Genomic DNA, 16,877 nt, shown 5'->3' on the forward strand with positions numbered 1-16,877 from the left:
AGCATCTTTGCTAAACTGAAATAAAACTTCCTGCCAGAAAAACGAGGTCTCCTCTCGCCATAGTCATCACACAGGAATATATACCAGCAAATGAACGGCAGTCACCAATTTTTAAGCACTGATCATTAAAGAGAGCAAATCAAACGGCGATAGAAGAAGAACGAAACATCTTGATTGAAGGACAGCGCAGAAAAAGACGACACACTTGAAGGAACAAACGACGAGCGTTTACTAACAACAAATGCGTTTATTCATAGCACTCGGAATAAATACGGGGTAGGAAAAAGCAAGACACAGAAGCTAAGGAATAAAAACACATCAAAGATTATCTGTGACACTCTAGAAAAAAAATTCCTTTCTCCGTCAGGGGAAGGGATGGCTCACTGATACAGTGATCAGTCTTGGCAAAGTGGTATGCTTCAGCAATCTCTCGTGTCTTTTTATCCCGATTAGTAAAGATTAGTGATGTTTGGACCACGAGGTCTTCACAGGTTTTATCAGTTTTCCGGTGTTTTCGCACATAAAATGCGAGATGAGTGCCTGTGCCAGTCTTTATATCTCTTTACGGTGTTCAGTGAGGCGCGTATTGATCAACGGCCTGTTTGGCCGATGTACACCGCACCTCATGACACAGGAATCTTGCAGACAATATTTTTCTTGCAGGCTACCATCGGCTTTACATGTCTGTTGTCGCATTCTCTGCGCGTGCTCGCGCTTTTCTTTTCGGTGGACTTTTGTTCTTCCGCACGACAAATTCGCCTAAGTTTTTTCGGAGGAGAAAACAAAATGTCAACGTTGTAACGGGCAGCCACCTTTTTAAGACCATTAGCCGTGCAATGAATATAAGGGACGACTGCAAATTTCCTCCGTTGTCTATCCTCTTGGGGATGCACGGATTGTCCACCGACATTTTTCACCAATTGCGCCATCTTGTCGCACGCTCAGGAAATGGTTTACTGTGGATTGCCAGTGGTGTACAGCAGGGAGACCTATGCTTCGACGCTGGTAAGAGGACTTTAATAAGGCTTCTCTAATGCATGACTTAACAATACCGTTCTTCACAAGTTTCGAGTGTCCTGAGGAGAAGTGCAGGAGTGGTTTGTGCGACCTTGGGCTGTATTCCCAGCAAACATGGTGTTCCAGAAGTTTAAGGCACAGGTCTAGAAACTGTAGCGAATTGCCCTTGGGGACTTCAAAAGGGAAGTTGAGACGAGACCGAATGCTCGTTCCTTTTAGTACACTTTTAGTACGCCTACAAGGAGGCCGTCGAAGGTTCCCTTTTCAGTGAATACAATATAGTCGTCGACGAACCAACAAACCTTCAGCACCATTACACTTAAGTCAAGATCAATAAATCTGTCAACCCTAGACAAGAAGATGTCACTTAGTACCGCAGGGACGCACGAGCCAGTGCACACACCCGACTTTTGTCGATACACGCTTCCCTCCCATTCCGCATGAGCTGAAGAGAGGCAAAATGCGAGTAGTTTAAAAGAAAGCATCGACCGTGATTCCGCATATTGTGATGAAGGCCACTTCGTCATTATCGGTGATGTGCGTACGGACTGTGCGCATGAGCTCGGCTTGAGGCAACGAATAAAACAAGTTTTCAACGTCATTGCTGAAGGCGCTCCAGTGGCTCGGATTCATGCTCTTCAAAAATTCAACGACTTCAGAGTTCGCCACGCGGTAAGGATCAGAAAGAGGCAAGGATGAGAGGTGGTTGAGTAAGTAGGTAGACACCACCTTGTGTCAGGAATCAGTTTCAGACTCAGTGTTGCGAAAAGAAATATCCAATTTATGTGTCTACGCTGAAAATAAAACCTGAAGGTTTTTCTTCATTGCTTTCTCAATAGAATTAGCGAACGTGCCATGTTGAGGCAATAAATACACGTCGAGCCAAATAAAACAATAATCACCGCAGCAACTCCTAACATCCCCTAATCAAGGACGACCCTAAATGCAAATTAAAAAAACCAGAAGGGACAACTATATAAAAAGGAAACGGAAGAAATCAGTCGTATAAACGAGGTGAGGGTTATGCTGTACCAAGAACTCTAGTTTAAGTTCAGGTTAGTGTCACAGAAGGAACAATTATACATGTACCCCCTTTGTCAAAAGTAAGCGGTCACAGGTGGTTTGTTTCTCAGCCGCGTAGCGAAGCACTTACGGCAGGCCTTAAGCTATGAATCTGTATAGACTGAGGTGAGCCCTTGTCCTCAAGCTCTCACACCTTCCGGTCCTGAGGGGTGCCATAAAGGCTCCTTTATACGGTTTAGAAGGAATAACCTGCTCCTCGATTGCTTTTGACAAAGGAGGTACGTGTTACTTCAATTGGCAATTTAATACGCTTCACTTAAATCACGCAAGACATCATTTCTTTATGTTAACAGAATATGCATGTTCCTCAATATTTGCGCCCCGCGCTGACCAAGGCAGAGGTCAATCCCGGTCATGTCCCTAGGAATTGTCATATTTCATGATCCTTATTAAGTCGGAACAACGAGTATTTTGGCCAATGGGCACTTGCTCAGGGCCCATCGGAGTATATTAAGCCACATTTCTGCAGCACTTATTGTACTCACACGCCTAAAGCCGCACACTTTGATGACGGCACTACCAAGTTCTCCACACGCTCGTTTCTGGACGCCAATGACACAGGCGGAACGCTTGGCCAAGGCGGGAAACCGGACATCCACATCTTTTTTTTTTTATGCGCAGCATACTACTTTAGCTACCACTTCAGCCCTTCACCGTGGTTATGTGTATCGTTATGTGTGTCGCACTAAGGATAGAGGCAACTACATGGTGGCAGGAACAAGAAGAACAGGAAGGGTTTATTAGCACGCCCTTTTATAGGCGATGGAGGGGGGCGGGGCAGTAGCAGTGCCAAGCGTACAGTTTGCGGTAGCACTGATAAGACAATGCGCTGACACGATAAGGCAGACAGCGCATGCGCGATACATCTTCCGAGGGGTAATGAAAACGACAAATGTTCAAGCTATTTGATTAAAAGCAGCGTCGTACTGAAGACGTTGAGGTGGCTTTGCTGTCCGTGCCGACCTTCTTGGAACCGGTGTGGGCCCAGGCAGAGTTAGTGGCATATGGTTCCCACAGCCTCCGAGCGCCGAGCTGTCGGTGGCGGACTGTTGCCGAGGGAAGTCAGCAGATGTTCGTGCTGTGGCACCAGGCGAGATATTCGGAGCAGATTGGCCGGAGTTATCTGGCTCACGCTCGGACGAACTGCTGTCGTCATCACTAGTGTCTTTGTAATAAGGGAGTAATTACTCATTGGCATCCACCCGAGCGCAGCCATACGGCTACAAAGGAAAGCTATACAGCTTTCTCAGAAACTTCGTAGTTAAAGAAAAATTCGTCCTGGTCCGGGGTTCGAACCCAGGACCACCGCTACACTGGAGCAGTCGCTCTACCAATTGAGCTAACCAGGACGGCAAGCTTATGGTAGGACGAGAGCGAATTGATCAAAAACTCGAAGTGGGAACTGTGTTGGTCAAATGTTTAGGGGAATCCCCCAGGGTGGAGTGTAAATTTGTAATAAGGGAGTAATTACTCATTGGCATCCACCCGAGCGCAGCCATACGGCTACAAAGTGTGGTCCTGGGTTCGAACCCCGGACCAGGACGAATTTTTCTTTAACTACGAAGTTTCTGAGAAAGCTGTATAGCTTTCCTTTGTAGCCGTATGGCTGCGCTCGGGTGGATGCCAATGAGTAATTACTCCCTTATTACAAATTTACACTCCACCCTGGGGGATTCCCCTAAACATTTGACCATCACTAGTGTCTTCTGCACACTTCTCACGGGTTTGCAGAAGATGCCGCCTATTGCGCCTAAACACCCGCCGATCCTCGGTTTGCACTTTGTAGGACCTGGGAGCCGCAGTCCCAACAACAGTGCCTTTTTTTGACCATGTTTTGTCCTGGATCCTCACGACAGAACCTTCAGCCAAAGGTGGCAGAGGCTTTCCGCCACACTTATGATGGTGCTTCTTGACCACAGTTGTCTGCACAGCGCCAGAATCTGGAAGGTTAGCTCTCAAGCACCTGCCTTGAAGAAGTTCCCCAGGTGATCGGCCGTCCTCCAGTGGCGTACAGCGGTAGGCCAGCAGACCTAGCCAGAAGTCTTCCTGTGATTGTTCACATTTCTTCGTGATCCGCTTTACCACCTGGACATCTTTCTCTGCCAGTCCGTTGGATTGTGGGTAGCGGGGGCTGTATGTGACGTGAGTGAAGTCGTATGCTCTTGCAAAGGCTGCAAACTCGTGACTGGCAAATTGTGGCCCGTTATCGGTGCACACTTCAAGTGGTACGCCGTACCTCGCGAACATGGCACTGAGTGCAGCGATTGCCGTCCTTGCAGTAGTGTCGACAAGTTTCTCGACTTCTGGGAAGTTAGAAAACGCGTCAAATGCCAGGATGTACGAACTTCCCCCAAAAGAAAAAATATCAACACCAACGCGATACCACGCACATCGAGGAACTGGGCGCATCAGCATTGGTTCTTGCGCTTACTTGTAAGCAAATTCGCGGCAAGTCGGGCAACCCTTGATATACACTGATGTCACTGCTGAGACCGGGCCAAAAAACAAGACGACGGGCTCTTTCTTTGCATTTCTGTAGACCCAAATGCCCGGCATGAATTCTCGCTAAAATGCCACGCCGCATGGATTTTGGTACCACCACCTTCGTGCCTTTTAACAATATCCCATTTACGACGGAAAGCTCAGACGAAAATGGTTTAAGTTCCCCGTCGACATTCTTGCCAGTTGCCAGGCAAAAAATGACTGCCTGGAGGTAGTCATCGCGGGCAGTTTCATTTACCAGCTGTTGACATGTTGCCTCCGTGACCATGTAGCCCAAGGCGGCAACTGCATGTACCTCAACGTCGTCAGTTGCGCCAGTGGTGTCGTCTCGAGCAACCGGCGATGATCGTGACAGCATGTCTGCCAAGATGAGGTGCTTTCCTGGGACATACTGCAATACAAAGTCGTATTTCAGGAGTTTCAAAAAAAAACCTTTGGAGGCGGGGGGGCATGTCACAAATTCCTTTTGCAGCTATAGATAGTAGAGGTTTATGATCTGTCTCGATGAGAATCTTCTGTCCGTAAATGAACTGGTAAAACTTGTCGCAGCCAAAAGAAATGCTAAGCGCCTCTTTTTCAATCTGAGCATAACGCTGCTCAGCTTGCGTTAGCACACGAGATGCATAAGCCACTGGCCGCCATTGGCCGTTGTGGCTCTGCAAAAGGGCGGAGCCCACGCCGTCTTTCGATGCGTCGCAAGTTATCTTAGATTCTTCTCGGGGATCAAAGATGGCTAACACGGGAGTCGTGATTAAAATCTGGACGACACTTTTCCACTCCCTCGTGTGGTTTTCAGTCGACTCGAATTCTGAGTGAGACTTGATAAGGGCTCGCAGCAACACGGTTCGCTCAGACAGGCGCGGAACGTATTTGCTAAAATAGTTCAACAAACCGAGCATGCGCTGAACATCGGATTTGTTCTTGGGCACTGGCGTTTGCAGCAAACTTTCCACAAGCTTTGGGTTTGGCGAGATGCTCTTGCGTGTGATGATATCGCCTAGGAACTGCACTTTGGTGACGCAAAACTTGCATTTCTCTGCGTTGAACGTTAGGCCGGCTTTTTCAGCTGCTTTCATTACTGCCACTAGTCTCTGGTCATGTTCTTGCTTGGTTTCGCCCCACACCAAAATATCATCGATGTAACCGTGTAGACCGTGAATGCCATCGAAGACTTCACTCATCCGCTGCTGAAAAACTTCGGGAGCAGATGAGATACCGAAAGGCAACCGGAGATAACGGTATCTTCCAAAGGGTGTAGAAAAAGTGCATATTTTGGACGTCTTTTCGTCAAGTGGTATCTGGTGAAAACCAGAATTTGCGTCCAAACAGCTGAAATAGGCTGCGCCGGCCAATTCCCCTTCCATGTCCTCGCGCTTTGGGAGCTGGTAGTGCTGCCTTTATACGTGCTCGTTTATTTTCCTTGGGTCCATGCAAACCCTAAGTTTGCCATCCTTTTTCTTAACCAAAACCAATGGGCTTACCCAGTCTGTCGGGCCATCCTGTTTGACGATGACGCCTGCACGCTCCATTCTACGCAGCTCCTCCCGAAGTGGTTGTCGCAGGGACAGGGGTACCCGTCGAGCTGGTTGAACAACTGGAATCGCGGATGGTTGCATGACCATGCTGTATGGTTGCTTCAGGCAGCCTAGCCCCTGAAAGACATGTTTGAAATCCTTGTGAGCTTGGTACTCCGAAGCATTTACAGTAGCCACCGTGCGATGGACAAGTCCCAGAGCTTCGCTTGCATCTAGTCCCACAATGGCTTGACGGCCATTCTTTACAACAAAGAACTTCACAGTGGCGGAAGCGTTACCGATAGTACTTCCTGTGTCGTTCCGAAGTGACTTATGACACCCCCGGTGTAAGCTCTCAGAACCGCACTTGTGGGCGTTAACTGCTGTGACTCCCGAGTCTTGCGGTACATACAGAATGGTAACAGACTGGCCTGGGGCCCGGTGTCTACTTTGAAGCAAATATTTTTTCCGGCAACTTGTGCTTCCACTATCCAGTCTTTGCTGCTTCCTTTTTCAGTTCCTGCTTCTAGAATGTCAAAGTCGTCATCGCTGCTGTCTTTACTAACTTGTTCAACTTTAGATAGGCCTTCACAGCAAACCGCGAAGTGGTGAAGTTTTCGACATTCATAGCACTTTTTCCCGTAGGCTGGGCACTGTGTGGGCCTGTGCCGCCGGTTGCACTTTTTGCAACGGTACTGCTTCTTGCAGTCATCACTTTTGCTTCGCGATGGTGGCGCGTGCCTTGAAACAGCATCGACCCTGTCATCCGCGGCTTTCCAGACCTCGTTTCATTGTGCGAGAGACTCTGCTACCTTGCACAATTCTTCAGCTTTCAGCAACGTTAAAGATTTCTCTCGAAGCATTTTCTCGCGCAGCTTTGAGTTATTCGTGCCAAACACGATCTGATCCCTGATCACCGAATCATGCTGATCGCCGAAATTGCATTGCGCGGCTTGCTTTTTGAGGTCCCGGACAAACTTCTCGAAAGGTTCTCCATCTGCCTGCTTCCTTGAGCGAAACACATAACGTTCGTGAACTTCGTTGCTCACCTCGGCACAGTAGGACTCGAATTTTGCAACCACTGTTGCGTAATCGTCTTTGCTTTCGGCTGCCTCGAACTTGAATGTGTTGAACACGTCGAGCGCTTCATCACCGGCTATGCTCAGCAGGAGTGCGGCTTTTTCAGAATCGCTGCGAGGTTGCTCCTTCGTTGCGGTCGCCTGCAGGAACAGGTCGAATTTCGGCTTGAAACGTTTCCAATTTTCAGAGAGGTTGCCGGTCAGTTGCAAAGGTGGCGGGGCCTTTAGAAGTTCCATAGCTGTCGCAGAATCCTACTTCTGACACCATGTATCGTGATGTGTGTCGCACTAAGGATAGAGGCAACTACATGGAGGCAGGAACAAGAAGAACAGGAAGGGTTTATTAGCACGTCCTTTTATAGGCGATGGAGGGGGGCGGGGCAGTAGCAGTGCCAAGCGTACAGTTTGCGGTAGCACTGATAAGACAATGCGCTGACACGATAAAGCAGACAGCGCATGCCCAATACAGTTATGCGCCTCCAAATCACGTGATACATGACGCCACACCACGTGACACGATGACGTCACGGCAGTGGAGAAACGGGGGCGCACCTCGCGCTGTGACTGTGGTTTTGCGCCTCCAAATCACGTGATACATGACGTCACACCACGTGACTTGATGACGTCACGACAGTGGAGAAACGGGGCCCACCTCGCGCCGTCGCTTTGGTTGTGCGCCTCCAAAATTACGCGACACGATGATGCTTCGCACTCTCCAGGCTTAACCAAGTTAAACCTGAGCCATTTTTTTGCTTTTTCTCTTTTAAGGCGGAAGCCTTTAATGTCTCATCGTTGTAAGCGGCAGTTGTCGACAGAAAATGTCACGCTTTTCAATTGGTGGAACCGGTCGTGACGTCACAATGCGCGAATTTCAAACGGGGCCAATTGTACTTTGGCTGGTAACCATGCAACCAATTGAAGGGATCGTATAGTGATGCTCCAAGTAAGTGGGACTGAGCTTAGTTAATTGCTTAATTAGCCAATTAGCCTAATTAGCTCTACTAGTCAGGCCATATAAATAAATAAAACCGATTAAGAAATTGGTCGAGCTCAGGAATCGAACCCAGGTCTTCGGCGTGAGAGACGAGCATGCTATCCACTCCGCCATGCCAGCGCAATGGTTTGGAATGAACAAAGGCGCGTCTAGTGAATACGGTGTCTTCACTCACTCTCATCCTCCTCCATTCCCTTCCGGCGAGGTTTAGGTGTCCACCGACAAATGAGAGACAGATACATTTCCTTTCCTCAAAAACCAATTTACCGACGAGCGAGGCGTAGAACCGAATGGGAGATGGCGTTCTGTGGACTCCTTGGCAGCGTTGCAAGACGCTGTCGCGTTCCACTCTTAGGGGCGAAGCTTAACATCTTAACCACACATCAGTGAGCACACTTTAGGTGAAAAAAGTGCCCCCCTGAATTTTGTGAGACAGTTACTGCGTAATTTCCTTTCCTCAAATACAATTTTCATTTTCTTCATTACGGCTCCTCTTTATCTATCTTCTTTCACTCCAACTTCCTCCCTTCCTCTACGGTGCGGTTTAGGTGTCCACGGAGATGACAGAGAATTACTGCGCCATTTCCTTTCCTCAAAAAGTGTTGCGTTCAAAGGGCAAGGCAGCGCGCCGAACGGGTGGTGGCGTTCCGTGGACTCCCTGGCAGTGCTACAACGCGCTTTCGCGTTCCACTCCTAAAGGCGAAGCTTAAGCGTCATTAATTACCAGTTAATTAGTATTCAGGCATTAATCAGTAATTAACCATTAATTAGTGATTTGTCATCACTTAGTAATTAGTACTCAATTATATGTGACGCCACCAGTGCCACAGAAACAGCGAAGGTGGTGCGGAAAACGCTTCCGCCTCTGCCCACTTTAGACAGTCAAAGTGCCCCCTGAATTTTTAACCCATCCTAATCAGCGTACCTTGGGTACTGAAGCTCTGATGTGTGTGTGTTATTTTGTCACAACGTTTATGTTATATTGCTTTTTTTCGCAACAAACGTTCCGTTGCAACAGAGCGCGTTTCTGATGGCTTCTTCCTCTCTCCTCGCCTTGTGTTCACTCTAAAACGATGAATAGAAGCAAATGTTAATGTCTTCATGAATGTTTCCGAAAATAGGATGTCCCTTTAAATAAACTGTATTTTTATTAGCGATGTCTTCTGAAATCTCTTTCAAAATCTGGAACCGCTTGAAAGATTCGCGAAACACTAGGACGCACGATCAAGGACTAAATAACACGACAGGACACACGAACCCAACGCAGGAAACGCGCAACGTGAATTTTTGTTGTACTGAAGAAGATAATGGCGCGTACCCACGGGGGATTGGTCAATACGCTGGCGGCGTTTGACAGGTGCTCAAACCGTCCAACTCATCCAGCTTTGGGCCTCACAACAGAGCCAATGCCTCATAACAGAGGTGGGAGAGGAAGAAGAAGACTGGCATGTTACTCAGGGGTGTGCGCGGTGGCTCCGCGTTTTGACGCCTGCTGAAGCGTTGGCGGTAGAAATGGATGCTAAGAAAGGTACCGGCCTCATTCGAGAGTACCTCAATTTGGAGGAATGCAGCAATATGCCCGAAACGACGAAGCAGCGCAGTGCCAATATAACGGAAAACTACGATCTGATGTTGAAGCATGGTAAGCGGCCTCCACATTTTCGTGCTGTGCTAGAGATCAATGCACTGTCTACACGTAGTAATGTGCACAAAACCACCGGCTGAACCAGCCAGTCATGTAACTATGAAACGGCTGGATAAAATACTTGTAACAGTGGCTCGCGGGCTGTTAGCCAAACATAAACAATGTCAGCGCTAATCGCAGTAGAAACTACGCAAAAGAGGTGGGCCCCGGATATTGAAAGCCATTACCTGTGCCTTTTTTAAGCGTGATTATGGACTCCGCATTGCAATTAGGATGCGCTGTAGTTAGCAAAAAAATATTTGAAATTAAGGAGGAGCAAACCTACAATGAATCATTCACTGACACTGCTTACTTCATTTTTCTGTTATTGTTTTGAGCTATCTTATAACAAAATATCTTGCCTTAAAACAATTAACAATAAAAAGACGTCCAAACTATGAAGTAAAAGCCATCCTATAAGACTAATTAGGCAAAACGACGCTCTATTCTGGCATTTTTTTTAACAAAGAGTCCTGATGAGTTTCGCATCTTTAGAGCTTTCAGAAACAAAGTCACTCGCTTTTTAAAACAGGACAGAATTACCTTTACAGCGTGTTGAATACTGAAGTAATTAAATTTACCGACGTTCCGTAGGGAAGAATTAACATGGTTCTTGGACGCGAGTGTCGAAATCCGCTTAACCTAGATGGCTTTTTATTAAATGGCGCACCGACATCGTGTTCATCGCTCGCTAACTCTTTTAATGATTTCTTCGTCGCCCTGGTGACCAGTTCCAACAATTCACACAGCCTAAAATACAGGAAATATTCTTTTCGTGACCGTGCACTGTTTAAAACCAATTAACGCAGCCGTAATTCACGCTATGTTTCTCACCTTCAACAACACCAAGTCTTGCGACACAGATGGGTTATAGTTACGCCCCATAAAATACGTCATAGACATTATCAGCCCCATTCTTGAGCACGTGTACAACCTCTCCATTACTCATGGCCAGTTTCTCAAATTTATGCTATAGCGGAACTAGGCGTTCTATTTAAAAGACTGCAATAAACATAGCCTAACCAATTACAGACCACTTTCTATTGTTTCAGTTTTTTTCAAAAGATTTAGAGATGCTAATGAACAGCAGAATTGGCGATTTTTGTGAAAAGACTAAAACACTGACTTAATCTCAGTCACGGCTTAGAAAGGGTCGATCAACTGAATCAGCAGTTCTCACAAAAAAAAACTCATTTTGCAAGCACTAGAAAACAAATCGTAGCAGTAGGCCTATCTACTCACATCTCGAAACTATTTGACCTCATACATCGCGCTAAGTTGCAAAATAAACTAAAAATTCAAGCACTTATAAGACTATTCCTTAGTTTTCTGGAAAGCTATCTGCATCATGGGCACCAAAATGTGCTTATAAACGATCACATGCCCGAAATTAGACAAATTAACTTCGCGGTGTCCCGCGACAGTATCTTCATCCTATCGGTGTTTAATGTATAGACGCTAACTACATTGCCAGCATTGCCAGCATACATTGCCAGCATAGATAAAGAACTTGAGTATGTAATGTATGCAGTTGACACCAGCTTCTTTTTGACTGGCGTAGATGTAAATGGCTTAGTGGCAAAAGGAAATGAAGTCTTAGGTAAACTGCATCTGTGGTCTATCAAACATGCTCTCTTAATTAACTCAAACAAATCAAACGCTGTATTTACCAGAGCCAAAACACGAATTATTACCTAGAAAATGCTTTGATATTGGTTGTGAATCAAATACAAATAGCTGAGGCAGTGAAATCCCATGGCGTTTACTTTAAGAATACATGCTTCAGGATGCTCATATGGGGCATCTACAGACCAAACTGTCTCGTACAGTCGGAATTCTTAGAGAACTGCAATATAATGTTGCCTGACAGAGCCAAGCTTCTTTTGTATCTCGCGCTATTCGAATCCAATATAAGATATTGTACGTTAATCTGGTGTAGCACTACAGCCACTAAGAGTAACAAACTCTTAAAGCTACAAAATAAAGCGCGCTGAAAGCAAGCAAATGTGACTTCTTTTTTGTGTACTCAAAATATCAAAATACTCAAAATATCACAGAATCAAACTTTCATCGTTTTTTAATTTCACCTCTTCCAACTGTACAAATCCTTGTCTGAACGTCAAAAGCTGTTCTTAAAAGACACTACGAACTTGCGTGAAAACACACACGCTCTTAAAACTCGCTATCATGAACTCTCGTATGTTGCATGTCCTCGCACTAATTACGGATTTCAAACATTAAATCATGCTTTGTATACTTTGCTTAACCAAATTGGCCCACTCAATTTTTGCGTTTTTTTCTCTTCGTACCAACAGATAAAAGCTTTATTTTATAACAGCGATTTTCACCGTATGTAATATTTCTTTTTGTGCTCATTAATATGCCTCTGTACCTTCTAGCTTTGCCATTGCGACGCCTTGATTGCTCTTTGCGTTGGAAACTCTGTGTTGAAAAATATTTGTGTTGAAAAGTCTCTGCGTAGGAATGTTTTTGCTTGGGGGTGCGATGTAAAATATATTGTTTTTATTAGTAGTAGTAGTAGAAGACCTTTATTCGGCCAAAATTTACAGGCCGACCATGTCGACCGCCTGGACGACCAGAAGTCGCTGTTCTTCCTCCCCTTCAGCGCCAAGCCAGTCGAGCCAGGTGGTGATGGATAAAGAAGGTGGGGGGTAGGAACCCGACTGCTGAGCAGCCGGGCAATAGAAGAGGCAATGAGCAAGATCTGCATAGGTACAGGGGCAGTTGGGACAGGAAGGGTCCGATCGATAACGATAGAGAAAGAGGCGAGACGGGGTGATGACTGCATTCATTTGAACGTGCCGAAGAACGCGAGCCTCCGGCACCGTGAGTGATGATTGAGGGGGAGGGTAAAGGCGTTTGTCGAGGCGGAGCTCGAGGTAGACCTCTTTTATGGTGCGGCGAAGGGTGTCTCCCACCGTCCTCCGAGGGCTTGGGCCAGGGGATCAACGGTGCCCGGAAAAGTGTGTCGCGGGCGAGCTGATGACCCAGCTCATTTCCGGCAGTCCCTGAATGCCCAGGGACCCAGCGGAGGAAAACGGCTGCAACAGGAGGAAAACAGCGGAGGAAGGCTGCAATGCGGAGACCGCTCGTTCCACCTCCTCTTGAAGAGAGGGAAGGAGCGCAAATGACTGGAGGGCACGCGCAATGGCGAGGACCTCGAGGGACAATGCATCCGGAGGGCGTAGAAACGGCCCGCTGGTGTGAGTTTCAGGAGCGGGGAGGTGGGGGTGGTACAGGGCATAGCCGCAGGAACCTCCAGGAGCCACGAAGGAGTCATCCGTGTAAGCTACACCCTGAGTATCAAAGAGAGGGGAATGGTGCTGTGCGGCCGCATGACGACGGCCGGCGTGCAGAACGGGGGACATGTTAGACGGAAGGGGGAGGATACGAAGATTCGGAGCCGGGGTGCGAATAGGAGAGGTAAACGGGGCGCAGGGTATGGGCGAGATACCCGCTTGAGTCAGTAACCACTGGCCCTGACGCGTAAGGGAAAGGCGGGCAAGCTTCGAGTCATGATGGAGAGAGAGCAGAGATATCCTTTCGGTTGCGCATAAGCTGTGTATTCGTATTGTTCAATTTTCCTTTTGTTCAAATTGTGAACAAAGTGCTTTGTACGAAACTACATACCTCTTCATTATACCTGCCGCCGATGCAGCCTACGGGAAGGGAGCGTCGTCAAGCCGCTATATTGCGGCTTTTAAGCATGAAATGCTTTTAGCCCCCGTTGTCGGCAGTGTGGTGACGTCACGCCGAGACCGAGAGCCATCATCCGGGCACTGAATTCCAGTCATCCGGGCTCTGAAACGAGAACATCCGGGCACTGAAATCCACTCATCCGGGCACTGAATTCCAGTCATCCGGGCTCTGAAACGAGAACATCCGGGCACCGTACGAGACTTAACGAGATTTAACGAGACTCTCTAAGCCCTCCTACGCAACCGGCATGCAAGCGCCGGTTGGTCTCTAAAGGAGTCACAAAAAATAACTGCTGCCAGTGCCTTCTCAATGTTTATCAAGATATCAGTCGCTGTGCGTTTGATAATGCACCATATTATAATTTCCGATTTCTAATAACGCGTGCAAAAAGCACATAAATGCCACGATACACTTCGTTGTCATACGTGATCTCTTAGGGGCTTCGCGCATCGAAGCAAAGCCGCGCAGGGGCCCGGGGGAGAAGCGCTGCGTTCAAATGGCAACGCATCGCGCTGAACGGGTGGTGGCGTTCCTCCCTTCCTGTACGTAGAGTACTCTACCTGTACGGTGCGGTTCGGGTGTACACCGAGATGACATCAGGCTCGTAAACATTTCGTGCTTACTCTTCTCTCGGTTACGGGAGAGGCAGAGATTTTTTTTGCCTTCTCCTCAGCCATGTGATGTCTACATGCCTGAAATAAAGTTGACGACTTGATGATTCAAATAAGTTTGCTATTTAGGCGGACGATACTAGCATATTATTAAGGCGAAAGCCTTTAATGTCTCATCGTTGTAAGCAGCAGTTGTCGACAGAAATGTCACGCTTTTCAATTGGTCGAAACGGCCGTGACGTCACAGTGCGCGAATTTCAAACGGGGCCAATTGTACTTTGGCTACTAAGGCTACTAACCATGCAACCAATTAAAGGGATCGTATAGTGATGCTGCAAGTAAGTTTGACTGAGTTTAGTTAATTGCTTGCTAAACCAATTAGTCTAATTAACCTTTCTAGTCAGACCAGATAATGAAATAAAAATGAGTAAGAAATTGGCCGAGCTTGGGAATAGAACCCCGGTCTCCAGAGCGCGAGTCGAGCACGCTACCACTCCGCCATGCCAGCTTTTTTTTGTCTTTATTGCTACTCCGCCATGCCAGCTCGATGGTTTGGAATGAACAAAGGTGCGTCTAGTGAATATGGTGTCTTCGTTCACTCCCATCTTCCTCTCTCCCGTTACGGCGAGGTTTAGGTGTCCACCGAGATATGAGAGACAGATACATTTCCTTTCCCCAAAACCAATTTACCGACGAGCAAGGCGTATTTGTCCACGTTTCAGATTGGTCCAAATTGTCGTGACGTCACCGCGCGCGAATTTTGACGGGTGTCCACCGAAATATGTGAGACTGTTACTGCGCAACTTCCTTTCCTCAAATACAATTTTCGACCAGTGTCTACTGAGATATGTGAGACAGTTAACGCGCAATTTCCTTTCCTCAAATACAATTTTCATTTTCTTCATTACGGCCCCTCTTTCTTCTTTCACTCACACTTCCTCCCTTCCTGTACAGTGCGGCTCAGGTGTTCACCGAGATGACCGAGAATTACAGCCCCATTTCTTTTCCTCAAAAAGCGTTGCGTTCAAAGGGCAACGCATCGCGCCGAACGGGTGGTGGCGTTCCTTGGACTCCGTGGCAGCACTACAACACGCTGTCGCGTTCAACTCCTTAAGGCGAAGCTTAAGTGTCATTAATTGGCAGTTAATTAATGCACCAACAAAATGTGCACTGAACAATCGCGTAGCAGATTGCAGCACTCACGCTTTCGCCTTTCACCACTTTAGCCGCTAAAGTTCCTCCTAATTTTTTTACTCCCATACTCCTGTGGGTTTAATAGACTGCGCCAATCAGACGCTATAACACTTACTAAAACCAGCGCTAATAAAACAAAAGCCGTCTCTTTTAGGTAAAAAAATCAAAACGTCGCTCATACCGATAAACTAGTGGTGAGAACATCAGTAATTGGCATATTTCCTTTGCTTGGCTTTATATTCGAGTAATATTCAATCGGGAATTTACATGTGCACATGGCGACTAACAAAATTGTCAAAGCACTGGGAGCAGCCTGTAGATAAGAGTCCTCTTACCAACCAGAATGGGATTAGTTGTTTATACTTCCGTCATTTCTTGGCACCTTAAATATTGTCACCCGATCTGTGACAGTACCTTTGTCTCTAACGTAAATAGGCTACAGCTGCCCATACAATTCGGTCCACATCATGTCCGACTCAGTATTAAGCCGGAAGCCTTTAATGGGTCATCGTTGTAAGCAGAAGCTGAAGGCAGAAATGTCACGCTTTTCAATTGGTCGAAATGGTCATTACGTCACAGTGCGCGAATTCCAAATGGGGCCAATTGTACTTTGGCTAGTAACATGCAACCGATAAAGGGATAGTATAGTTATGCTCCAAGCAAGTGGGACTGAGTTTAGTTAATTACTAAATTATTCAATTAGCCTAATTAACCTTTCTAGTCACACCAGACAAATAAAACCGAATAGGAAGTTGGTCGAGTAGGGGAATCGAACCAGGGTCTCCGGAGTGCGAGACGAGCACGCTACCACTCCGCCTTGCCAGCTTTTTTTTTCTTTATTGCCTTAAAAGGCGTGGGAATACAGTGCATTACAACATATGTGACTATTTACATGGCTACAGCACTCCTCGCTTCCAGCGACCATTCCAACTTCTTCAGTTGCAATAGGTTCTGGAAAAGGGATACAATTTCTTCGTCAAAACCTCGGTCTTTTAACAGATAGTAAATTTTCAGGACACTCTCAACAAAATATTCATACACAGATCTGGCTCCAGGATCGCAATGGCGATATGCCATGGCACTACGCCACACTGCATGCAAGCCAAGCAGAAAAATGGCGTCATATGGAGCTGCACCGTCTTCTACAGGAAGAAACCTAATGCCGTGCGGAGTGAGCGGCAAATTATTCTTTATGGTTAGCTGCAACACGTCCCAAAAGAAGATTGCATTATTACAGTCAACAAAAACATGGTCACTTGTTTCCTCCTTCCTACACAGAGGGCAATGGGTGCCCCACGGGACGTATATGTCTCTTTCATGTAACCAGCTTTTAACAGGTAAGGTACCTCTGCGCAGCTGAAAGAAGAAAGTTTTCGCTGAAGGCGTTACCCACATTCTTCTTACCCTCTTTAACACATTTTGTCCCGGTGAGGCCCGAAAGGCCGACCGATATAAGGGAGCGGGAAAAAAGGACCTGTA

The 16,877-nt window shown here is 46.9% G+C and overlaps 2 protein-coding genes and 1 non-coding gene across 3 annotated transcripts in view; 1 reads left to right on the forward strand and 2 right to left on the reverse strand.

The window, feature by feature from the left end:
• Positions 1-3,375: 3,375 nt before the first annotated feature.
• On the reverse strand, positions 3,376-3,449 carry TRNAT-AGU (transfer RNA threonine (anticodon AGU)). The gene has a single exon. It is a non-coding gene; the product is annotated as a tRNA-Thr (tRNA).
• Positions 3,450-3,753: 304 nt separating this feature from the next.
• On the reverse strand, positions 3,754-7,432 carry LOC149325894 (uncharacterized). The gene is made up of 4 exons (XM_089564405.1): positions 7,166-7,432; positions 6,084-6,254; positions 4,770-5,074; positions 3,754-4,405 (listed from the first exon to the last, which is right to left on the reverse strand). Exons 1-4 carry the CDS (start codon positions 7,430-7,432, stop codon positions 3,754-3,756), a joined length of 1,395 nt encoding a protein of 464 aa, XP_089420531.1.
• A 2,269-nt stretch (positions 7,433-9,701) lies between these two features.
• Positions 9,702-16,877, forward strand: part of LOC149325895 (histone-lysine N-methyltransferase PRDM9-like) — a 176,711-nt gene continuing 169,535 nt past the window's right edge. Inside the window, exons 1-2 of the mRNA XM_089562818.1 lie at positions 9,702-9,857; positions 15,553-15,568. Coding sequence (XP_089418944.1) covers positions 9,702-9,857; positions 15,553-15,568 — 172 coding nt within the window. The remainder of the gene's footprint in view (positions 9,858-15,552; positions 15,569-16,877) is intronic.

This window comes from Amblyomma mixtum, chromosome 10, assembly GCF_055824585.1.
Source record: "Amblyomma mixtum isolate Tamu chromosome 10, ASM5582458v1, whole genome shotgun sequence".
NCBI classification, from domain to species: Eukaryota; Metazoa; Arthropoda; class Arachnida; order Ixodida; family Ixodidae; genus Amblyomma; species Amblyomma mixtum.